At 36.7% G+C, this 27,516-nt stretch overlaps 1 protein-coding gene across 4 annotated transcripts in view; it reads left to right on the plus strand.

Annotated features, from left to right (window-relative positions):
* LOC123678584 (zinc finger protein ush) overlaps nt 1-27,516 on the plus strand; it is a 214,951-nt gene that overhangs the window by 113,363 nt on the left and 74,072 nt on the right. The window contains exon 1 of one of the 4 annotated variants that reach the window (XM_045615709.1): nt 24,199-24,304. The exons of the other annotated variants lie outside the window; for them this stretch is intronic. Within the exon in view, the coding sequence (XP_045471665.1) occupies nt 24,214-24,304 (91 nt within the window). The 5' untranslated portion in view covers nt 24,199-24,213. Of the gene's footprint in view, nt 1-24,198; nt 24,305-27,516 lie in introns of those variants that run through there. 4 annotated transcript variants of the gene reach the window in all.

The raw sequence follows: 27,516 nt of genomic DNA on the forward strand, positions 1-27,516 counted from the left end.
ATCTGTGGAAAAGTTTAAGGACACATCCCTCAAAAGAGAAGCGCATCTTCTTGAAGGATCTGTCCTTCAACACTTCTCTGAATGTACCTAAAGTCTCAAGTCATACTGTTCCAATTTTTTCAAGTCTCATAACTGTATCGGTACGTATCAGAATTTATTATAACAGCGAAATATTTCGTTGTAGCTAATGGACTTTAATGGAGATAAAATTTCCTGTCGAGATACGATCTAATCAATTATGCTTGTCTGCTCCACTAGGCCTTAAGAATTTCTCCGTCCTCTGCAATGATTTGCATGCGCCTATGGCGGTTGATTGGCTGAATAATGAAGGCAGTGACGTTCGTAGAACAATTTTTTCGAGCGTAAAATCCGAACCTACGTAATTTTGCAGCTATGAAATTTGAAGTGAACGTTCCTCGAACAGTTCCCTCTTAGTTCGTCATAATGTCAATTGTTATTTTCAAATTTTGTGCGGGGAATGATCTCAAACGATAAGGTTCGATTAACATTATTATTATAATATGTATTGATAAAATTTAGTCGATTCCTTTGACTCGACAGGTAAATTAACAGTTCTAGTGAAAGTAACTCCAATATTCAATCAAAGGAAACAACTGATTCAATCATTAAGAGCTTCAAAAAGAAGAAAATCAGGTCTGAATAATTTCTTATTTGTCGTTGTTATCATGTTACCTATGATACTGAGGCCGAAAACAAGCAGCTAGTACAAAATTTGATATGTCATTCGAAAGATGGCTAAATGGGGTAGCTTTTGCTGAGAAGAAAACATGTTCACAATCATTCATTTTTCACGATAAACCCATTGGAAAAATATGATTGATATTGTTCACCTAATAATGGTTATGTTTATCTGTTTACCACGCCTGCAGTAAGAAATTGGTTATAGCCAATTTTCTGCTCTTTTGAGATATGTAATCAAAGTTGATAAGGCTACAAGAATAACTGGAGTGTGATTGATTTTATAAAAAAAAATTAAAACACAAAATGTTGAATTGAAGAATTACCGTCAATATTTCGACCATGTGTTATATCAATTTTTTTTTGTTGAAAATCACATGAAAAATCACGCCTTGATGTTTTGGTCTTTTTGAAGTAGACACCCTGTATATTCGGGGAATATAATTCTTACTGACTCAATGCATAAAATATTCGCTATATGCCGATACATCCAGTTAACGTAGTGCATCGGTCGATTTTCTGATCGGAGTCCGAAGAAATCAGCCCTAGTAGGCGCAGTGGACGGTCGAGACAGCCTCGGTGGGTCGGATCGGTCGGGAAAAGTTTGATAAATCGTGTCTGGTGGGGTATCCCGTGTTCTCCTAGCCATGCTTTCGGTGAACGATGTTTAACGTTGAAGTTCAAAGTTGGGAAATTTCATTTCTGTGTAGCTTTCGGATTTTGTTGTGATATACCAATATATCATATTATATAGTAAACGTAATGCATCGGCCAATTTTCGGTGTCGGAGTCCGAGTGATCCGACGTTGGTGGATTTATTATGTAAATAACCATTTTTTACTACACAGTAGCTTCTTTGAATTTCTCACATTTTGAATATGTGGCTACAAAAAGCAATTAGACATAATGTCTGCGTCTAGCTGAATTTGTCGTCAGAATACTTAATATAAATGTACCTGCATTAGTGTAACAATGGTCTTTAGTGGTACTTGAGCATACAAATCTATCATTCATAAAGTTCACAGAAAGATACAATAGAAAATATCTTTTCCATACCCTAATTAGTGTACAGATACAATGATACCATTGCGCAGGCATACAACTTAGAGAATAAGAAAAGGAAGAAGAAATTCGCGGTGTACAATATGATTTCATTTTAGTTAAAAAACTGGGAAAAAGAGAGTTCGGTGAGATAAGTTAAGAGGTGATGACCAGTTGATTTAGTAAAGTGTTCAAGGATGTTTACAAGTGCTGTACCACAATAAAGTTCTCGTCTGTCGTCTATTAGTATTTCAATAATCCCCACGAAAACGCTATACTCCAAAAATAATAGTTACATTTTGAATAACTGTTGTCCAAAATGTAAGAAATATGAAGAAGCTACTACAATTTTTATTTACATAATAAAATAATGGAAATTTGATATCATTATTAATTAGATTTTTAAGTTACCCTCAAATTTCGAAATTCACTCCCACCCTGTATTTCCGTTATCCTCCGGTTACCCGATACATCCTTCACCTACCAATAACGTCATTCTTATCCCCTCAACCCCTCCTGAACAATCCGTCGAGTGTCAATCCATCCAGGGCGTCGATGTCGAATGCAAAAAGGGCGTCGGAAAGAGACCTCCGTCGTCACGTTATCAAGATGCCTGCCGTCGGTTCGACACTTTTGTCTTCCGCGAAGTCGGTCACGTGTGATCGGGTGAGTGACGTATCTCGCGGTTCCAGCCGTCCCGCGTGCCGCGCTGAGGGGGTTGACAACCCCCTGCGCACGTCGTCCCTTATCAGCAGGACGCAAGGCGACCGCGGGCCCAGAATATCGCAGTTCGGCAGCCCTCGGACCGGTCCGGGTCGACCGTGTGGAAAAACGATAGGAACTTAACACCGGCATCCGTTAATGCGGACGGGGACGTCCGATCGTGTGTGGGCCCTTTATTGCATCGATATGTAACGGTCGATAAGGGCCGATATTGGGTTTGGATTTCGAGGATTCTGGAGGAAACTGGGTGGTTTTGATCGGTTTATTTCAGTTTTTTGGGGAGAAAAGATGAGTACCCATCCAGATGTTGACATTGCTCAAAGCTGTTTAATTGCACTTAATGACATGAATCACCTTTTCTCATGCGCGTGTAAATAAATGTGAAGGACTTGAGAAAATGATTTCACTACGAAAACTAGCATGGGTAGTTCGTATGAATTTTTCTCGAAATCGACTCCCCTTTCAAGATACAGCCTTTAAAAGTCGTTGAAGAATTGATGATTTTTTGCACCGATTCTAAAGAACTTGGAGTCATAGAACTCTACATAATATGAAGTACTAAGTAGATATTGCCCACACAATTTTTTTCGATACCATATCTTTATTATTAGTGGCTGAAAATAACAACAAAATCATTAGGGGTTGCTATTTTCAACCCCTAATAATAAAGTTATGAGATCGGAAAAAATTGTGTGAGCAATATGTACTTTAGGATTCATATTATGTAGTTTCCTGACTCAATGTTTTTTAGAAGAAAAAATTAAAAACCGCCAATTCGTTTCGAAGGCTGTACTTGAAAATGGGGTCGATTCCGGAAAAAATTTTCATATGAACTACCCCTGTTAAATTTCAATTTGGAATCCTGACGTGAATTCTTTCACATTTAGATACAGACACCCTGTTATTTGAGTATTCCCAGAGACTTTGTTAACTCTAAGGAAAATATTGCCACATAATACTCTTTTCGCTAGTTAAAAACAGCTAGAAATTCGAAAAAGCATTCATTAGAATTCTTATCCAACAAATGAAATATCAGCATTATCAGTTTATAATTTTAACCTTATTCTTCATTGATGAGACATAATATTTGCTACGTTTTTGTTCATATTATTCACTGATGAAACGTAAAATGACACAGTGATAATAGATGTGATGTAAAATTTGCTACATTTGTTCTGGAATCATTTGCAGATGTAAAATTAAAACACATTTCGATTTCTTCTTCATAAGTAGTTGAATTTTTCACGTTTTAATTTGTAATTCTCCTGAATGAGTCGTTATAAAGGATTTTTTCATAAGAATGATACAATTTAATTTGATTTTTTGAATGATATTGATAGAGTGCAGACGTTATCGCGATCGTTCTCATTCCGTTTAGTTATTTTGGTGGCTTATACACCCTGAATTTCTGTTTCTTGTTAACTGAGGTGGCAAGTACAATATTACTTATTTGTTGATCTAATTTTTATATATCACTGTTGATTGTTTTTGATTTGATTTAATTGGAGATTTCATTTTGTTTAATTCATAATTCGGCAATAATTATCGTACATGTGTACTATCTGCTGCATATGCGGCATTTCTTGCGCGTATATTCGAGTTGAATATCATACGTATGTACGAGGGTCATTCATTTGAAGTGATTGCGGAATTGTTTTGTTGGTGTGCTGGTGGATACCCATCCTGTTATTTTTATCTGTTCTCCCGCGGCCCTCTTGTGTGTCTGTTAGTCACCGGCTATCGGCCCGGCCGTTGTGAAGAGTATCACTGTCTTATCCCAATTACATCAGTACACTAACTCAAACATCTACATTTATATTTCCAGTCATGTCTTGTATTAAGTGTGGCGTGGTGGTGAATGATAGTAAATTTCTCAGATGCGATGGATGTAACAGACCAATACATGTTGCATGCTCTGAGCTTACTGCAGCGGAACTTAAATGCTTTGAGTTGCGTCCTAATAATAAACGGAGAATAAAATATATATGCATTGAATGTGAACAGGGACTCCATCAGATTCCGAAGATATTGAAGCTTATCAATGACCTAAAAGAAGAAATACGCGAGTTGAGAGAGACCAGGGTTGATAAACCATGTGTGGTTGCTCCTGCTCCCGGTTCGTACAACCAGGTGATGGCCAATGAGCAAATGATCGCCGAGATGCTGGAAAGATCTAAACGTTCTTGCAACATAATTATTCATGGCGGTGTTGAGGCTGGCAATACGAGGCAGGATCAGATTCGCGAGGATGCAGTTCTGGTTCAGGCTATATTACATGAGTGTGAGATTGCGGACCATGATGTGAAACCAATAAGGCTTGGAAAGTTTGACCCCACAAGAGAAAAAAGCTCTCGTCCAATAAGGATGCGTCTGTCATCATCCGAATGTGTTCTCGTCATTCTCCGTAAGTTTAAAAAGCTTAAATCCAGTGGTAAGTTCAAGCAGCTGTCGCTCTCTCCTGATAGAACACCACAGCAAGTGTCCGTTTATAAAAGTGTCAAAATGGAGCTGGAACGACGCTTGAGTGACGGTGAGACGAATCTGCGAATAAAATACTTCAATGGGTTACCGACAATAATTCAATCTAATTCGGAAAACTAGTTTATACCAACAGGTTTGATATGGATGATATGGCTGTCGGATTTAGTTCTTCGTTGTGTGTTTCGTTGTACTATCAGAATGCTAGAGGACTCAATACTAAGTTACCACAGTTTTTTAAATCAGTATGTGATTTCAATTATGATATGGTTTGTGTGAGCGAGACATGGCTTGGTGAGTCTGTTTTTGATGGGGAAGTTGTACCGTCGGGTTATACCATAATTCGTTGTGACAGACGGTTTCATGATGTTGGTAGATCTCGCGGTGGTGGTGTTTTCGTTGCATTTTCTGATAGCATTAGCTACAGGGTTCTGGATAATACTTTCCTGAGGGATTTAGTTCCTCTTATAGATGTCGTACTTTGCAGCTGCACCAAACCTTTTCCCTTCATTATTTGTCTTGTATACATTCCACCTGATGTACCTGCTTTTCAGCTTGAAGTCTTCACGTCTGCCCTAGAGCAGAGTTTTTTGAATAAAACAGTTTTAATGTTGGGGGATTTTAATATTCCTAATTTTGGTGACGGTTCCTCGAGCTGTCCAAGAGCGGTGGAGCTACGCGATTTCTGCAATCTCCTTGGATTTAGTCAGCATAATTCAGTGTTGAATAATAATAATAGAATCTTGGATTTAGTATTTGCCTGTGATGATGATATCGATGTCTTTGTTGACCGTTCTGATCTGCCATTCGTTCGTGAAGATCCATACCACCCTGCTCTAAATATAATGCTAAAGAAGTCCTACAAACGTCAGGCAAATTTTCCAATAGCGAATGATGTATTCTATAACTTCAAGAGAGCGGACATGGAAAGCTTACTTTCATCTATTGATGGCTTCAATTGGGACGAACTGAAGAGTTTTGATCATGTAGATGATGCGCTGGACTTCTTCTATGAAAAGCTCTTTCAAATGATTGAAGATCATGTTCCAAAGAGAAAATACACTCCTGCCAATAACCTTTTTCCTGTGTGGTTCACTGCGTCCATCAAGCGTAACATCCGCTTAAAAAATTTCTATCGTTCAAAATGGCTGCGGACTCGAAATCAAAATTGTCGTGGACAGTTTGTACGACTAAGAGCATTGATCAAGTCTGAGATTTCTACGGCTTATGATGATTATGTCACATCCATCATGGAAAAGATGAAGTTGGATCCGAAGATTTTCTGGAAATTTATCAACCAGAAGAAGAATTGCTCTAGAATACCAGGAGTGATGTATGTCGATGAAGAACCCCATGATGATCCTCAGGCAGTTGTTGATATTTTTGCTGAACATTTTTCCGAATTGAACGTTGAAGCTGCAGATGAACCGGAGAATATTCGGTACACCTCTGCTGATCAGTATCCTCCTGTAATTGTACCTGAAATCTTTGAAGATGAGATAAAGGCAATTATGTCCAATTTTCCAAACAAAACAACATCTGGAGATGACGGTATCCCATCGTTTTTCTTAAGAAATTACAGTGCTGTTCTTGCTAAACCGTTGACTATCATTATCAACTTCAGTCTGAGGAATTGCATTTTTCCTTCTCAGTGGAAGAGAGCACGTGTGGTTCCGATTTTCAAGAAGGGGAATAATGCACATGTCCATAACTACAGGCCAATATCTATCCTGTCAAATTTTGCGAAGGTGTACGAGGAGGTGTTATACAAGGACATATATTTTAGTGTTCATTCATATTTGTCCACACAACAGCACGGATTCATTCGAGGAAGATCTACCGTAACTAACCTGGCAACAATTTCACAATACATCACGGAGAGCTTGGACGAGGGTGGTCAAGTTGATGTTATCTACACTGACCTATCTAGAGCGTTTGATACTGTTGACCATAATATTCTGCTGAGGAAATTAACATCACTGGGTTTCAGTCCAGCATATGTGAGGCTTCTGCGATCGTATCTCAGGAGAAGAATGAATTATGTTTTTTACAATGGCTTCAAATCGTTTGAGTATGCTCTTTCATGTGGCGTTCCCCAGGGATCAAATTTGGGGCCATTGTTGTTTGTTATATACATCAATGATCTTCTAACCTCACTTAGATGTCCAGCATTGGCTTTCGCAGACGACTTCAAGCTCTGCTTGAGAATCCGTGATGTGGCTGATTTGCTGTTTCTCCAGTCGTGCTTGGAATATGTTCATGGTTGGTGCTTATGCAACAGGCTTGTGTTAAATATGGACAAATGTTTCAAGGTCACATACACTAGAAAGTCAACTCCTCTATCGTATGGCTATCATATTGCTGAGAGGTTTCTCAGCAATAAAGATGAAATATGTGACCTCGGAGTTTTATTTGATTCCTCATTCAGCTTTATTCCGCATGTAGATCAGCTTTGTGCATCAGCTAGTCGAGCTTTAGGCTTTGTTTTTAGATGCAGCAGTGAGTTCAGGGATTGGTCGATATTGAGGAATCTATATTTCGCGCTGGTTGTCAGTAAGTTGGAGTATGCTCACTTGGTGTGGTTCCCTATTTATGACTGTCATTTGTCGCGATTGGAGCGTGTTCATAGGAGATTTTTTAAATACGTGTTGTTCAAGAGAACAGGGCGGTATCCTGAGCGTGGTGCAGACCTTTCTGATGTTATGGAGGAGTTGAGGATATCCTCGTTACTTGATAGACATGAAGAACAATGTGCCAGGTTTGCCCGTGGATTGTTAGCCAACAGGATAGACTCACCATATCTTCTGTCCAGGATGTCTTTCAATGTGCCGAGACTAGCAGCGAGGTCGACACCAGTTTTCTATTTACCTACGGCTCGGACTAATATTTCTGAACGATCTCCAGTTAACCGTATTTGTAAAAGTGCTAATAAACTGAGAGTTAATGTTTTTGGTTGAGTTTCGGGAAGTGAATTTTCAAGTGGGAAATGCATCATGTTGATGTGTTGAATTATTTTTGTGTATTCTGCACTGTATATTGTATATTATTTTTACCCTGTAATTGGGATATTCCTGTTGGGTAATAAAGAAATGTTATTATTATTATTATTATTATTAATTTAAAACAATTGTCAAAATTATGACATCATTGTACGAAGAAAACCTTAACTCTCAGTACTTTTTATCTAAAAATACAATTCACAATTGATAAAATATTAAAAATCAACCAAAACAAAAAATAGAATTTTCCAACACTACAAATTGAGTAAACGGTTAATAAATTGAATGTCTATTTCGATATGATTTTGCTTTTCAGTGTTTTATATACAAAAATACGTACGTCTGTCTTTATGTTAATTTAGTTATTCGATTTATTAATCGTTAACTCAATTTGTACAGTTATGGATATTCAATTTTTCTTTTGGTTCATTAATGAATCTTAAATTTTACAACGTTATTGTTCGTTTTACCTATTAGTAAGATATTCTTCATTGATATTACGTCAAAATTGCTACGTGTTTATTCGTATTCTTCAATGAATAGTTCTGAAATTTGCTACGTTTTCTCTTAAATTCTTTATTGATCATATGCAAAGATGCTACGCACCTCTTATTTTTCATTGAAGTTTGCTACATTTTCAAACTTCATTAATGGGTTATTGGATTTGCTATGTTTTCACACGTATTCTCTATTGATAATACGGCAAAATTGCTACGTACTTATTGGTATTCTTCATGAAATAGCATTGACATTAGCTACGTTTTCTCTTGATTTCTTTACTGCAAAGGTGCTGCGCACCTTTTAGTTTTCATAAAACGTGGAATTTGCTACGTTTTTGAACTTAGTCTTTTTTAATGGGTTATGAGGATTCGCTACGTTTTCACTCGTATTCTCTGTTAATAATACGGCAAAATTGCTTCGTCCTTACTCGTATCCTTCATAGAATAATTTTGAAATTTGCTACATCTTCGAATGTTTCATAATTCAAATTTGCCACGTTTTCGTTCGTATTCCCTATTAATACGCCATCAAATTCATTTTATCTTCCATCAAGCCTTAATAAGACGTAAAATTCGCTACGCTTCCTCCAGAATTCCTCACGAATACAACAACACTACTACCCTTCCTCATATAAATTCCCCTACAAGTTCTCACCTTCCCTGGCAATCAAATTAAATCAGTGACGCCACACAAAATCTGTCGACACCAGTTAATAATTAGTGTTCCGTCTATAAAACGACGTAGAACGAGCAAAACGATCGTTCTACTCAGGCCTGAACGATGGATTAAGTTGTTTGACACACTAATACCAGGCTATGTGGAACGAGGTGTGGTGGAACCTTTGATGCAATTAATTATAACCAACTTAAAACTAGTTTATACTCTGTTGCTCTTTGCACTTCCATAGCTCGGTCGCAGTAGATAAACGAAGGAATAATGTTAATGGTGGCATGAAGACCGGGATAGATGAACATTCACTAACATTTAAATTAGCTGATATATCACCTTCATTTGCCTATTATCGATGGGCGATCGCGGAGTGAATTGTTGTCTGCTGTGACAATAATTTAAACTAGGGAACTGCCTCGATCGGGCCGATTTGTGGTCGATCCTATTGCACACTTCGATTTTTTTATGTATGCCAGGATGGAACTGATCGTTATCTGAACTCCTACACGATTTGCTTAATTGCCTCAGATAGGATAGGCATTCTTCAGTGACTCATGGTGTGGTGTACAAGACTTTGATGACTGGATTGAGAACATTGAGAACGAAAAAAATTTGGATTTGAACAAAGAAAAATCATCATAAAGATTATAGACGATACTAGTTAGTTACAAAATGTTGATTTTGCTAGAGGCTTGGGTATACCTCACCTTATGTAGTCTCAATATTTTACTACATGGCTCATTCACTACGAAAGGGCATTCGATAAAGTCCAATACTCAAAACTATCAGAATGTCTAAGAAAAAAAGGTTTAGACAATAACGAAATCAGAAATCTGTATTGGAACCAGAAACCAAACATCAGGATGGAATGGAACATGTTTAAATTCAGGAAGGAGTCAAGCAGGGTTGTATTCTGTTATCACTCCTGTTCGTTTAATATTCTGAAGAAATTTTCAAGGAAGACTGAAGGTCTTCGAAGATGGTATCAAGGGTGCTACTGAATAACATAATATAAGCTGACGACATAGTCATATTTACAGGCACTGAGGAAACCCTAAAAGGTACAGGAAGATACAAAAGATATGTTTGGGAAAGAGGACGAAAATAAGACCTATCAGTCATTCCAAAAAAGACAAAGATTATTGAAGACCAATAATATAACAACCAACATGGTTGTAAAGGGCCAGCGCATTGAACAGGTGAACAAAATAAAATACATGAGATGTTGTATAACTAACAGTCCTGACTCAGACATCGAAATAAGATCAATAATAGAGTACCTACGCTAGATCAGCATTTGAGCAAATGAAGAGAATTCTTGAACGCATCCTTAGACATGAAACTACGTCATCGAATGGTTAGAGGCTATACATAAATATTCTGTTCTTCCATATGGGATGGAAGGCTGGACACGCAAGTTTCGAACTCTGAGGATCTTTCGCAGAATGCTCAAGATTTTTCGGATAGATGAAAACTCAAATGAGAGGGTGCTTGGCAGGGTTAGTGCAGATAGAAAGCTGTTAGATGGCGGAAAAGAGGCAACTTTGGACACGTATTGAGAGGCGATCAATATCAATTGCTACATTTGATCATACAGGGCTAAATAGATGGAAAAGTAAGACCAGGAAGGAGACAAGATTCTGGTCTAAGAATTTAAGAGATTGGATAGGAATGAATGTCCAAACGTTGGTTCACACCTTTTAATGTCGTCAATCTTCATTAGAAAAGGTACTGGAAGAAGAGGACTAGTTCGGTAAAAATCATTCTCTTGGTGATAGATTCATATTCATTTTTTTCAAACCATTACGACTCCAAAATTTGGAACATTTTTTTTATTCATTAATTTGAAAATCTTGCTGTTCGTCTTCGACCATCAGATAATGAAAATGACTCGAAAAATCCCTCCATATTTTTGAATTTAATGCTCTTCACTTGATAACTTCCGATTGGTTCATTCAATCCAAATTCAATCCTTTCGATATACACCTAATTGAAGTCTGGCTTTCTTTCTATCATCTGATTTTCTCATTAAGTCTTATCGCCCTTCAAATAAATGAGCCTTAAGTATCGTCAATAACTCAAGGGCACAATCAGCGATCCTGATCCTGCCCAAACGATTATTATTATAACTCCAAACCAGTTTCGGTTTAGGCATTGATTCGCTACATATTAATTAACCAGATAATGATGACTAAATTGAAATGAGAAGTGGTTCGAATCATGCTTTACTTCGTTGAACTTCGTCAATTATTTTTGTTCGTTTTTTTTTTATTTCGGTGTTCGAAAATGGAGCGAACCATCGTCAAAATCGGATCAGGAAAAACAAGTTAGTCTTCAGGTTCATCCTAAAGTTGAGTCGATTAATTCTTTATCAGTTAAAAGGCAACATTAATGAATGAAATGCGAAATATCTTGATGAACCTGCAATGGAATCCATTAGAGAAAATCGTTGTACTTGGTCATAGAACAAATATTAAGCTTTGCGTACAGAACTGCCTTATTGAATGGATTTTGGCTCTACGTCAACTCAATAAATCATTTCAGTAACGTTCAAAGTAAGACGCCAAAACAATATATTCGTGATGACCGTATCGAAACGTAAAAAATATAAATTTCCTTGTTCGGTGTTCGAAACCAACAGTGAATCTTCAAACGGTTCCTTTTTCGACCCATTAGCCACTGAAAACGTCATATTTTTTCATAATAGTGGCTATTCTTCTTGTGATGACAGTTTCGAAGAGCAAGAATCATTGAAACTTCACAGTATCGGAAGAAGGAGAGCAAGAAGGTACTACAATCATCAATCATTAAACATCTTGAGAAGGGATGTCGAAGAATACGAAATATGTTATCCTGATTATCAAGAAAGTCCCCTAACCAAATTGATGAAAAACCCGGGGAATCTGAAAGTGTGGAACCACTTCATAGGATTATCGGAAGATGAACAAGATGAATTATTGCAAAACTTCAATAAAGCGAAAAAATGTAAATGAATTGTGGGAAAATCCAATGGTGTCAACGTGAAAAGTATGTTGGTTTCTTATTTCACAAAAATATCGAAACGCAAGAATGATATACTTTGTAAACCTTAGTTTTTCGAATTTTCAAAGATAGTTGATATTGATAAAATGTTTTTCGTTCAACATCGAGACTCAATAAATACCCTAACCTATAAACTTCTGTTCGCTCTTAACAGTCTTAACCCCTCAAGTGGGACGTTTCACCCCTCTTCTGACTACTTCAGGAAGACAGCGATATATACGCTTCCGTTTCTTTGAAAATGAAAGAGGTAAGTTGATATGGTAATTTCGAAGGCATCACATAAAATTGCCATTGACTCCGGATGTTGCTATCAACTTATCTACATTGTGTTATTGTCTTTTGAAATATCAAGCATGTGTATAATGCGGGTGGTCAGAATGAAGCGGGTATGTCAAGTTCTCCCCATTTCGAAGTCCTTTTGTCTGTATAGGTGAAGCCGACGTAAGATATCGAGTTGATGATATCATCGGGAATTTCCTCTTTGCTTCTTAGAAATTGAGTTAGCCTTGATTATGGTTTAGGAGGGGGGCATTTGGAATCGCTCTACTGAAAATGCACTTACTATAACAGACAAATTTGAATTATTTATGTGATTGTATATTATTTAATGCATACTCAGAGTAATAAACATAGATATAGGGAGCATAAGTCATTTTCAGTAAGCAAATTTTGTCCCCAACATGAACTATCAAATTTTGACATGAAGCGCGCGGAAATGAAAACATATCAGTGATACGATATTTCACTGAACTGGCGAATTTCTACACAAAGAACGTATTTCTTATGTCCCATAGTGAATCAACGTTTCATATTAACCCAAAATAGTTTGAAATAAATACCTAAATATATTAGAAATTCAGAAAACAAACTTCAAGCGCGCCAAACGACGTGAAACAACCGATGACACTAGGAGAGCGAAAGTTTGCCAAACCTTGGTTCAGCAGTTGGATACAGAAAATAATAAATGTTCTTCTTATTATAAATTCGACAATTAGAAAAAATATCGGATTCCAAATATTCAAATTTTCATATGTAATCGAGAATAGATATATTTCATTCAATACAATATACATTCATTATGATATGGTAAAATTGTGGATTTGAAAATATATCACAATCCGACAACGTAATCTAAACATGTTGGGGACATGTGAAAATTGTGTATACTCCCTCTATCTATGTTTATTACTCTATGAATGTATACTAATTTTTGAGTATCCCAACAGATCGCTTTATCATTTCAACAAAATGCCTGTAATTAAAGAATTTTGAACAGGGAATGGTCTTAAAAAATAAGTTTTGACTCAATTGGCGAATGCGTTCTCAAATTCGATTTTGTAACTCCCGAAAGAAATGACAAAAAAATTGAAATTTGCTGTGTAGGTTCGGATCTTTAAGTTCGTTAATGAGGAAAATCTTGTTAATTTCATGTGGAAATAAATACCCAAGATTTTCGCGATTACAAAACCGTTGGTATTGAGATTTTTGGTGTTCATATGGAATGATAATTTCAAGCTCCTTGAAAAATTTCAAGTTGATCAGAGCCACAGAAACTTCAAGAAGAATATTGGAAAATATACCCAAAATTTCCATGATTACAGATCCGATAGGGTTGAAATAATGCGTATATAAAGGGTTATTCATTTTGCGGTTCCGAAAGTAGACGTAAATAAAACACCATTCATTTAGGATACTGATCCAATTTTTATTTCAATATTAGGCTTGGACCTTGCCATTATGAGTGAAATACAACATCATTTAAATGTCCTCCGCATGATCTCTTACAGGACTTGATCCTTGTGAGGTTATTTTAGATGACTCGACAGGTGTTGGTTTTGAGATCGTCAATAGCAGTCTAAGGATTATCGGCATGAACACGATCTTTCGCATACCAACACAAAAAAAATCCATAGATGACAAATCACAAGATCCTGGTGGCCAATTCACATTGTCGAAACGAGCAATTACGAGCACTGGGAATTTTTCTTGCAATAAAGCTGAAACAGGTCGTGCCGTATGGCTTGCTGTACCATCTTGCTGGAACCACATCACTTCAAATTCCATATTTTTGATTTCTGACCACAAAAAAAAAATCATTTGGCTCTAGCGATGAGAATTGACAGTTTGAGTGACACCTTCATTCTTCTTCTCGAACAGATCAATCTTCAGCCTGTATTCTCATTATTTTTGGGTATTTTGTGTATTTTTTAGACTATTTTTATTTTGATTGTTTTGTTCATGATGGATCAGTTCTTGAGAGACTTTGATGATGGTGAATATGAGACTAAATATATAGATCAAATATGTGATTTAGAAATGAAAGATTGTACACAATCTAAATTCAGAATCATTCATAACAATATAAGAAGTGTTGAAAAAAATCTTGACGAGTTCAGAATAAATTTGAGAACCTGTATCGACAAATTTCATGTTGTGGTCTTGACTGAAACATTCCAGATTTCAGATCTTAGAGTGTACCATATTGATGGGTACACGAGTGTTTACAACGGTGGAACATATAACAAAAATGATGGAGTCATAATATACATCCGTGAAGATCTGGAATATCGTCATAGGATAGTGCCGATTGGGGACATTACAGCCTTGGAAGTAGATATACAACTGCTAGGTAAGATAATTAGAATAACTGGCATTTACCGCTCACCACAGATCTGCACCCAAAGATTCAATCAGGATCTATTTTGTAATCTTGAAAATGCAGATGAGTGTGATCAACATGTGTTGGTGGGTGATATGAATGTTGATCTGATGGCTTCAAATGATGTTGTTGTGGAAGAATATAAAAATATTTTGAGTTATTTCGGTTACAGATCTTATATAAATGATATAACCAGGCCCCACAGTGGGAGTTGTCTAGATCATATATACTTGAAAAGCAATAACACTACTATAGGTAAAAATCATCATGCATATATTGCTCGTACAGACATAACAGATCACTATTCTATAATAATTTGCCTAGATTATGAAAAAAATCAGAAAACAACAACTACCACATATAAAAGTTACGTTAATTATGCAAAAATGAAAGATTATCTAGGAAATATAAACTGGCAGGAAATAATAAAAGGAAAAAACGTGAATGCATTTGCTGACACTTTAATTAATGTAATTACAACTTGTTTGATAGACAATACAAAGAAAAAGAAGTTGACATATAATAAAGCAGGAAAAAAGGATTGGATCACCCCAAGTATTTTGAAGTCTATTATTAAAAAAAACACTTTATATAAGGAACACATTAAGGACCCATATAATTCAGACTTAAAAAAAAAGTATAATGCTTATAAAAATGTTTTACAGAAGCTGATAAAAACAGCAAAGAACAATTATATGAATAATTGTGTTTTGAGAAATTCATCGAGAACTAGATCTCTGTGGTCTTTCGTGGATAAAGTTTGTGGGAATGTCAGACCTGAAACAAAAATTAGTTCCATTAGAAGCACTAGTGGTAGAGTGGTTACGTCTGGGAAAGAGATAGTGGAGGAATTCGGTGAATATTTCGGTAATATAGGGAAGCAACTTGCTGATAACATAAAAGAAAACCAGGAAAGTGTGGAAGATGTAAAATTTTGTGGAAGTTCATTATTTCTGTTTCCAACTTGTCCTAGTGAAGTAGAATTGATCATAATGGAGCTGAAAAATAATGGTGCTCCTGGAAAGGATGGTATAAAATCTGAGCTCTTGAAAAAGATAAAGGGGGAAATTAGTGAACCTTTATCATTGTTGGTGAACTTATGTTTCGAAACCGGGCAGTTTCCTGGGACTTTAAAGACAGGTATTGTTGTACCACTATACAAGTCAGGAGAAAAAACAAATATAGAGAATTATAGACCTATTACATTAACATCTAACTTTGCAAAGATTATTGAGAAAATATTCAAAAATCGCATACTCTGCTTTTTAGATAAGAATAAGATATTATCTGACAACCAATATGGATTCAGAAAGGGATGTTCGACAGAGGATGCGATTAGAAAATTAACAAAAAATATATATAATTGGCTAGATACAGGAAGGATGGGATTATGCGTTTTCATAGATCTTGCCAAAGCGTTCGATACAGTTTGTCATAAAAAACTACTCGGAAAACTTTACAGAATTGGTTTCCGGGGTAGGGCTTACGATCTGATTGAAGATTACATAACGGAGAGAACTCAACAAATAAGGGTGAATGACCATGTGGGGGAGATAAAGTCAACAGAATATGGAGTTCCCCAGGGAACTGTTCTGGGACCGATATTATTTATAATATATATGAATAATTTACTACTAATGGAAGGAGACGGAGATATTATCAGCTTCGCAGATGATACCGTTATTTTATATGAGGATGCATCATGGAGTAGATTAAAATTAAAGGCTGAAAAGGATTTGTACGGTAAAATTCAATGGTTCAAAGAGAATAAATTAACACTCAACTTAATGAAGACGAAATACTTACCGTTTAGTTCCTATAAGACAGGTCTTCCGCACATGGGAAATCTGGAAGTCGACAGAGGTGTATCAATTCTTGAAGCGGAGAAGATCAAATATTTGGGCATTATGGTTGATAGACACCTGCGATGGGACTTGCATATTGATTTATTGGTGAGAAAACTTAGATGTCTGCTTCCAAAATTTAGACATCTGAGAGGGTACATGAGTACGTCATACCTGAGGATAATTTACCTCTCTCTTTGCCAGTCTCTCATTAAATATGGAATCATTGGCTGGGGTGGGGCATACATTTGCCATATGAGAAGGGTGGAGATTATACAGAAGTGGATACTCCGAACTATTTATGAGAAACCACTAATGTTCCCATCTGGTGAGCTGTATGATGTCTCGGGGGTTCTGACTCCACACCAACTCTTCGCTTTGGAGATGATATATTCAGTTAATGCCAAGAAGATTGATATCAAGATGAGTACTAGTGATCACGAAACAAGAAACAGAAGAAATCAGGTATTTAGACCAAGAGCTAAAAAACGGATAGGAGAAAGATGTTTCACCTACCTCGCACCGCGTGTCTATACGAACGTTCCTGATGATCTGAAGAATGGCCGAAGGCTTATTAAGAAAAAACTGAGACATTGGATTATGGAAAGAGGCAGGGAATATTTTTATAGGATTGTTAACCCATAGAACTGCTTAATGAAAGTTCTTATTTGCGAAGCAATCCCAGTGTGGATGTAGTAGCTCGTTTTCCATTGGCGTGACAATCCAGCTACCCATAGGACACCCGTTTTTCATATTTTATGGATTTTTTTTTCATTGGTTACATGATGTAATGGTCCATTTGCCGATAGAACATTCATTTTTCGATTTGTTTGGAATAAGTATATTATTTTGGTTTTTGTATGAAAGTATTATATTTTGTATTTTGTATATCGCATACTGGCTTGCGCCTCAGCGATTAATGTTTATACTGATTTTTCAGAATAAACTATTATTATTATTATTATTATTATTATTATTGCCCCTGATATTAGCTCAGCCTGAGAGACTATGTACCCAATCTCGGTAGTGTGAATGTCAGTCTTGATCCTGGGTCCAGGGGCAACAGGAGTCTTGGAGATCTAATCCCAGGAATGATTTTTTAAGAGTTATTTCAAATCGCACATCATACAGTGACTTTTTGTAGACATAATGGTCTCTTAGCAGTTACATGAGAATTTCAAATCATCATCTGAACGTTGTTGTTTAAAAGCCCAATCAGCATATGATCAACGCATTCCATAGTCAGCTGGCTTTATTCATTGTGTCAAGTGAACCTTTAAGGATGGAGATGCAAATCAAGATGCAAAATAAGCCATAGCGTGCAGAAGGGCCCAAATGTGGTTCGCGCCGAGAAATAAATAAATTTGAATCTTTTCAACACTTTCACTTACTGCAGCAATATTTTCGGTAGAGCTTGCAGTTTGATAGAATATGAGCCTTAAGACATCAGTAATATATTCAGTATCTTCTAATTTTTTAGATCAGATGGACAATTATGTCGACCATAATCTGCTCCTAATGCATGAAACTTACTTACTACATAATTCATTCGCTCAGGAGTATATAAACGATCAATATTGTTAGAAGGCCAACTTTCAACTGAACCTATGATGCTTTGGATGACAATTCTGTTTGACATATGTCATTGACACAGGGTTGTAAAATCTGAACCAGTACATTAATGTATTTATTTCTTGGTACTCTATCTATGTTATCTTATTTGAGTTGGCAGGTATCTACCTCAATTCTAATTGTATAATTAATAATTATAAGAATAACATCATAGACCAAGGTAGACCAAAACCGAAACCAACGTTGGCATCACCCACAACTCAACGAATCCCACATTCCACAGGCTCGAAGGGTTGCAGCAATCGGAGTCTGCATCTGGTCGATTTGGCGAGTTTGAAGACTTGTTTCGCATGTGCTCAGCGCCCAGCCTGCCACATTTCAAGGCGATAGGATTGAAGGAGACCCAGATGGACCGATTTTCGAGAAAACGTATCACTCCTTTGTGGCAGAGCCACGGAGGCGTACGATCCGTCCGCAAGACAAGGGCCCCTTATCTGGCCTTATTCCGGCCATTATAAATGAGTTCGAATAAAAACTGTTAAAATCTAAGGCAGACGATCCTACACGGACCCGAGGAATTCCTCCTCCGATGATGGTGAGTATGAGATACATTCGTAACCGGCCGGGCCCGTGGAGTTGGACCTGGAGATCGGTATCGGGCTTCGCGCCGCCACGAAAACAAACAAAAACTCACGGACGGCATGCAATGTTTCCGCCCATCGAGATGGAAAACACATGACCGCTCTGTGAGCTGCTTTCTTGATTCTGGGATTCGGGCAGGGCCAAATTGGTGTAAGAAGAAGAAGAATTGTCAAAGTTCTCTGTGGTCTGTTTTGGAACTCTATGTTCGCACATTAGAGTCCCAAGCCGAATCGACGTTCTATGGCAGTTCAATTTATTTGAATATTTCCCTCCTGTCAAAAATTCTATGTAAATGGAATGCAATTATCGAAAATTACAGCGATAATTGCATTGTAGGAAGCGAAATAGCACTGCGATAATTGTTCTGTTCATAGATGCATAGTTTCTATGCATCTTACACAGTTCAAATCTATGGCATCTATGGAATCTATGACACTTTGACAAGTTAACAGTTCATTCGGGAAATATTCCCCCGAATTGAACTCGTGCATCAAAATGACCGGATAGTTTCGCATTCCAGCGTGTTTTCTTTGAAAAACTGCATTCGGTTATTTTCATGACAACACGCTGTCATGCAAAATTATCGGTAATTTTTATGCACTTGTGCAATTACTTACGAAAACTAATACAAGACGTCAGGATGGGTTATGAAACTTTGACATTCGATATCAAATTGTAGTTTGACAGAAGTTATGAAGATCATAGAGTGGGGCGAGGTTACAATTGGATCGGAAAGATTCGATATGAAATTCTGTGATTCAAAATGTACATAAATCAGAATTTCATATCGTTTACTTACTATGTAATTTTGTGATTATTACATACCTTCTATTCTCTTGATAACGAAAGTTCAATTTTCATACATTCGTATCCATTTTGATCTATTCACTCTTCCTCAAAAGAATCTCTCCTTTGATGTCGCAATCGTTGATGTGCCAAATACGCCTTTGGAGAAAACATATATGCTTAAGTTTCGCGTGAACCCAAAATTTTTACCATTTTTGTAGCGGATTTTGAGAATTTCAGTGCATTGTTGAAGCATTTATTGCTCCATTTTTACTAATGGCGAAAACGAAACGAAACATCTTATTGGAAAACTCTTTATATGCACACATCTTCACACGGAAATATTGAGTATTTCTTTTCAATTATTCTTCTCGAATTTTTTATGGTTTCGATAATGTTTACTTTAACTTTTTACAAATAAAAATATATATCAAGAAAAGAATAATTCCCCATGCATGCAGAGAATGTAAAATCAAAGCAAATCGGAAAAACGTTTTCATATCCCTTGATACAATAACTAGCGACAGTAAAGTTTCTAAACATTATCAGCGACATTTATCGAACGCCCATATAGTTTCAGATCTTTGAACCCTTCTTATCCAAGTGATAAAACCAGGATATATTTAATCTTCATTTCATTTATCATTCTGACTATGATGTTGGAATCACAAAAAAAAATTACGATTCTAAATATAACACGACTTGTATCCCTCTTTTGTTCAGTCCTCAATCGAATCCTTCTATAGAAATTATGTGAAATTCTTACAAAATTTGAATTGAATTTGAAATTGAAAAAGAGAAATTACTTAATGAAAATTGATTGAATTTGAAAATGAAAAAGTTAATAAAAGTTTACACTTAGGTAGAAAATGAATTGAGTCTAGCTGTTCTTCAATCTTACTAATATATAAACAAATAAAACTAGATATAATGTATCACATGTTAATTCCAATTGGTACAAGGTGGACAAAAATAAAATAGTTTTGTTGTGCTCATAACGTAACGCGTAACATTCTTTATTAGTTAAATTATCAATATTATCAAAAATACTTATTGTCTAGCGGCAATTGGTTTGAATGTAACACCCTGTAGTTTGTTACATTTTTAGATTAATAAAAATGAGCTGTTTCCAAACATGTTTGGTACTTGTGGTTAAGCAGGCAGAATATGAAAGAAATTATTTCTATAACAAACTACAGAGTGTTACATTCAAACGAATTGCCGCTAGACAATAAGTATTTTTGATAATATTGTTAATTTAACTAATAAAGAATGTTACGCGTTACTTTATGAGTACACACAAAACTATTGTATTTTTGTCCACCCTGAATTGGAATCAACATGTGATACATTTTTTGGATCAGCTCAGCTAGAGTAATCCGAAAATTGAGACAAAATGGGGGTGTTCCATTTAAAAATAATGACGGTGACGTCATTACTCGAAAGTAATTCACCCTGTATATTAGATTATTATTTTGAAATATGGTAAATAAAAATAAAAAATCGACTTTTTTCAGGATTATTTCTCAAAATGGTCTGTTTAGCTGAAAATGAATTTGTTCCATACTTTACGGACACGTGTATCTAAGAGTAGAAAAACGTTTAAAATAACGAAGACGTCTCGAATAAAAATTGGAACCCCAGTAGAGGACGTGACATTGTTATAATTGCTATCTAATTGTCCTCCATTGTGTTCGACAGAGTCGTTTTCAATTTGTAAGGGCATTAAGTTAGGAGCTTTTAGTCGAAAAAACAGGCTCTAAAATACAAGCCACCTACATCGCCAGATAACATCTCTGAACTGGTTCTTCTCGGCCAATTTATGGACCTGTAAACGACCGTATAGATGGGTTTTGGGAGACTGATGAATTTCTGAATGAACACAGCTCGCCCCCGTGGAGATGGGTCTGACGAACTATAAAACACACTTTGGACTTATCTCTTTATTGGATCTCTGTACGGTCTAGGATAGGGAGACTGTCTGATGGTGGAAAAATTCATTAGGTCTCTATTATTTAGCAGATTATTATTGTTGGTTAATGTTTTGACCGTTCTTTGATCAAATAGATTGCTCTATCATTTGTTCACAATGTGTATTTTCGAATGTTGTGTTGGGAATGGTCTGAAACGATAAAATTCGACTATGATAAAATTTTGTGTTTTTATTTATTTTTACGGACAAGCCATTATACATTATAATGAAAAAAAAAAATACTATTCAAAACATTATATCAAAAATAAACATGAATTTCCAAAATTTTCGAATTTTCATCTAGTGATCAAGCCTTGAGATTCTTTATATCGCTTTATACTTACTGTAATTGATGTATAAAGTTCATTTTCGTATCGAAATACACCCCAAGATCATCAAGATTTAGCACACTCAAGATCATTTGCTGATCTCCAGTCTATAATAGTATTCAAATCTAGTTGTAATGATTCACAATCATCTAGTGATGTTATTTGACGAAAAAGTTTGAAGTCATCTGCGAAAAAAGGAATGAACAGAACTTAATTGCTCCTCCTATGTCGTTAATGATCAGCAGAAATAAGAGCCCTCAAATATACCAGATTCCATAACAAATTCCGTTGAACATATACCTGATATGAGCACTTTTAGTTTAATGCTTTTTATTTTATTGAATGTTGAATGATAATTTTAAGATTCGTACGAAAATTCAAATTGAACGCTTCATTAGAAAAATTTAGGAAGAATATCGAAGAAAAATTGCTCAATCCTTGACCATGAATACAATGGTGTTGAGATTTAAGGTGTTGTTATGAAATAACAATTAAAAGCTACAAGTTGAATTCAAAGCTGATCATATTATTAAAACCATAAAATAATTCAACAAGAACAATGGAAAATAAATAGCCAGTATTTCGCTGATTACAATGCGATCGAATTAAGATTTTGCTTGTGTGTATAAAGAATTATCATTCGAAGCTTCGTGCAAAATTTCATCTCGATAGCGTTGAAAATTCATACAGAATATCGAAAAAAAATGAGGGAACATCCAACCTAAATCAGGAGATTTGAGTTCCCGTTTATTCATCCGCCAATTGCGCTACCTAACTGTATATAGGCATATATGTGGTCTTCAAGGGTGTAATTGACGCATGAATGACGAGCTCTCAAATGCCCCTGACTTGTCATCTCTGCCCTCTTAGCAATCTATGAGACCACTCAGGTACTTAAAGCTTAGACGAATCTACCAGAGAATTCTTGATTTGCTAGAATTCACAGTAGGTAGCTAGGAGCTAAGTTCACACTCTCAGTTAAAACTAGTAAGCTGGAGGTGAGATATATGTTATTAAATAAGCATTATTCATCTTAATTGGAGTATTAAAACAATTTAAAATTAATAGAGAAACTACGAAGTATTTCCCAATTATCCAAACTCAAACTTGAGAAAATTATTGAACCCTCAACCTCGCTTCGGTCAATTCTTCCGTCCATACACTCCAAAACGAATACACGTCATTCGTATTGAAAAACCCTCCTTTCGTAGGTGTTTGTATGCAAATTCCGCAACGATATCTTGGACCATCGATCTACTTTTTATTCTTTCGTTTTAATGAACGCGGACTGGCGGACGTACGGGGAGTTGAGGGGTGCAAAGGGGTACGTCGGAGATAAGCCGATGGAAATGCTATTCCTTTGATAAGGGCGGGCCTTGGAACGGACGTTAACGAACGTGATTAAACGGAATGTGTGGAATGGATGTGCTTCTTCTATATTTGTCGAGGCGGCTACGAAAAATGACCCTTTCACTAAGTCCGGTACATTTTCATAATTAATAATTTTTCGCGTGAGTGGAAAAGGTTGGACTTTACGTAGATTCGGTTTTCTGTTGAATGGGAACATGACACGAATTAAAACACATTATTTCGACGTTTTTCCGAAATAAAATTGTGAACTTTTCACTTCTTGTTTTTAGATTTAACTGACACCGTGAATTTAGCTGCCAGCTGTCCGCTACCAGAATTTGAGTAACAGATCATATTGATTCGATTTCTCCATGGTTATTACTTATTTTATGACTATGACGTTGCAACTTCTAATCAATATTTTATTGACCCTACTTTTCATATCGCAAATGATCGAATATAATTACAGATAGTTACGGGCGCCTAGAACCGAGTTCAATACACCCTATCCTGACGGTTCCTAAGTTCAATGAAAGCCTCTTCCAAATCCATAGATAACGATAAAGGGAAGTCTCCAACCTCAAAAATCTCAGTTTCTCCTAACTACAAGGTTATAACCAAGAGTATTTTCTGGAAAACAAATCGACTTTTGGTCGGAATCACGGGAATCTACACTCAATGAATTCGATATCATCTCCACCATAATAGATAAAATTAGGATAAGATCTGGCGATTGATCATAGTTTATAGATGATGATCAAAATCAGCATTATCTCATACGTTATCGCACGGTTCCTGTTACGAGATGCTTTAGACGTAAGATGAGATCAGTTGTCTAGAACTGTGTGTCCCTGAGTACAAGGTTGGGTGTGTCTTTTTAGTGTAGTGAAATTATAGTTCCAGGATCATGTTCTTGGATGAAATGATCTATAGAGTGTTAGGGAATCATACCAAGCAGTTAGAAAGGTTTCATGAGGATATACCAATGTATCGACTAGGTAATTTTAGACTTTATTGAATTGGGGATGGGTGTTTGAAAGCAAAGAAAGGTTGTTATAGCTAGTTGTTGTTGTTTCCTGATCTATCCTTTCTTCATCCACCTTTTATATGTCATTGCACACTATTAATTTTTTGACATGACTTAGATTGTAGATTTAAGAGGGGTTCATTACACCGCGATCTTATGGCTTATTGTGCCCCATCAGAACTGTTCGCGCCATTAGTCATAGTATACAGCTATACCTCCAGTTCCAAAGTTCTATGAATTCCATTATCTAGTATGGCTTCAAGGAGGTTACCTCACTTCTACAAGCATTTTTTGTGTTGGCCAGGTATCCCATCACCAGGTGATCCGGAGTTTCTTCCTAATCCCTACAGAATCTGCACTGGTCGTTTTCTCCTTGACTCATTCTCATGAGGTGCTCTCTGAGGCGGCAATGTCCTGTAAGGAATCCGATGAGGAGCAGCCTCGGGAGCAGCATACTTCTAAAATCTTCGACTCAAAGATTCGTTGAAACTTTTTGGAATGTTACAGCCAGAGTTTTTTTTCCTTCTCCTGACACTCTTTCTTGTGGATACATTCACTTATACCACAGAAAGGTTCGGAGACAATCAAAGAAAGTGGCAAGTGTGTTGGCCTTTGAGATGACTCAGGTTTACTCTTCAGACTAAGGCACAAAACACTGATTCTCCACAAAGAGTTGTTGACTCTTCTGGTGATGACCTAATGATTCCATCGAAACAATTTTTAGTGAGCGAAATGTACATGCTCTTCTTTATGTTAAAACAAGCGTTGTTCTATCGTGAAGCTTTCCAAATGTTTTAAGTATGATATTGAATCGGTCATGGCAGAACCAATGATAGTCAAAATGGCGTCATTATGAATGGAAATTAGGAAAACAAAAGATGTATTTGTTTCATTAAAAAATTGCATGTTTGGCAAACTTGTGGATAATCTGAGACAAGCAGCGCACTTTATCGTCGACTGCAAGCTCCGCATGCATGAAGAATCGCATTCGCGCTGGAGATAACCAATAATCAAACCCATACAACTTTTCCGAAATGAATACGTGCGATAATAATTCAGTTTTCCTGCGCTATCCGCACTCCATCTATCTAATGTGTATCGAATTTGCCGGCTTCGTTAAATATTCATGAGTAATAAAGTCAGGGTAGAATTACATGAGGAGAGCAACCGACTGTGGATACCACAATGATTTATTATTTTTATCGTGGCTTTGGAAAAAGTGGCGTAGATTACCTGGGCGTCCTAATGATCTTCCATTAGTGGCTGTGCGATTTTCAACCTCACACTCCGCCCGGTCGGTCGAATGTTGAAAAACTCCCTGTTCCTCCACGGCTATCGCGACTCAGATCCTGGAAACGAGAGCGTTTCCGCCATTTGTTATTTTCGGTGCATTCGCATATTAGCCGACTCGATAATGCGGTTTGGATGGGGTAACATTAAAATTTGCCATTCGAAGAATACCTCGGAGGGCGGAACTTCCCCGAATACGTGGAATATGCCTTCAAAAATTGAAATTAAAACTGATCCTAGTAGGTTAACCACTTTTTTATGAAATATTCGCGAAGCTTGACAGGTCCCCATTCTGTTTTTTTATGTCGTCTTCTATTGGCGTGGTAGATTAGCAGCACTGTATCATTTACAACCCATGTACATTCTTATGAACAAATTTAAGGTCGATTCTGTCAAATTTGGTACATTTTTGAATTTTCAACTATCCGGGCAATCTTTTGGTTTTATGCTTTACCGTGTGAGAAGATTGTCGAGAGAATTTATTAGGTGTACAACCTTGCTTCCGCCATTTTACAATAGATGGGTGTAGGGGTAAGTGTTAGGCGAAATAAATAGATCGTAGATGTCATACAATAAGTTCCGGTATTTGTGAACATAACGCCATCGAAATATAAGGCGATTTGTGTCTGCATCATGAAGTAATTTTCGATTGAACATGTCAGCTTACAAACCAAATTTACGTCATTCGCGAGAGGCTTCAATTTTCTGCTTTAATATATAATATAATATGTTTTCATGTTATGTTGCCATTTATGTACACCATAGGATGTTGTTAAAATAGTTTTTTATGTGTTAGATGATACTTTTCTGGGAGTATTCCTGTTTGTAACCTGAAACTGAATAAATTAATGAAAAAAATAATAAATATAAAGAAATCTTTGGCTGAGGCTCATCGAATGCTCTCAAATACCTATGGTGAGGCCGTTATTTGTGGAAGAACATGCCGAGAGTGGTTTCAACGCTTCAAGAACGGTGATTTTGACGTCGAAGACCAGCATGGCGGTGGAAGAGAGAAGGTTTTCGAAGATGCAGAATTGGAGGCATTACTTGATCGAGACTCGTGTCGAACCCAACAATAATTGGCAGGATCATTGGGAGTGATGCAATAAGCCATTTCAAAACGCCTGAAAACCATGGAAATGATTCAGAAAAAAGGAAATCGGGTGCTGTACGAGTTGAAGCCGAAAGATGTTGAACGCTGTTTGTTTGTTTTTGAACTGATGCTTGCAAGACAAAGACGGAAGGGATTTTTTCATCGCATTGTGACTGGATACGAAAAATGGGTTCATTACGATAATCCCAAACGCTGAAAATCATGGGGATATCCCGGCCATGCTTCTACGTCGACAGCCAAACCGAATATTCACGGTTCAATAGGCATGCTCAGTATTTGGTGGGATCAGGTCAGCGTAGTGTATTATGAGTGTACCGACTGAAACAATTACAGGCGATCTTTATCGAACAAAATGAATGCATTTGAGCCCAGCAGTGAAATCCAAACGGCCGCAATACAACGAGAGACAGAGTGATTTCATGCATTACAATGCTCGATCCCATATTGCGAAAGTGGTCAAGACTTACTTGGAAACGTTGAAATGAGAAGTCCTATCACACCTGTCGTATTCTCCAGACTCTGCCCCTCGGACTATTACATGTTTCGATCAATGACACATGACCTGGCTGACCAGTACTTCCGGTCTTATGAAGAGGTAAAAAATTGGATTGATTCGTGGATCGATTCAAAAGGCCAGTTTTTTCAACGCGGGATTCGTATGCTGCCCGCAAGATGGAAGAAAGTAGTAGCCAGCGATGGACAATACTTTGAATCATGAATTAAGCACCATTTTTCTTATAATAAAGCCTCGAATTTCGGAAAAAACGGTGGAAGCAAAG

The sequence above is a fragment of the Harmonia axyridis genome, chromosome 4, assembly GCF_914767665.1.
Source record: "Harmonia axyridis chromosome 4, icHarAxyr1.1, whole genome shotgun sequence".
NCBI classification, from domain to species: domain Eukaryota; kingdom Metazoa; phylum Arthropoda; class Insecta; order Coleoptera; family Coccinellidae; genus Harmonia; species Harmonia axyridis.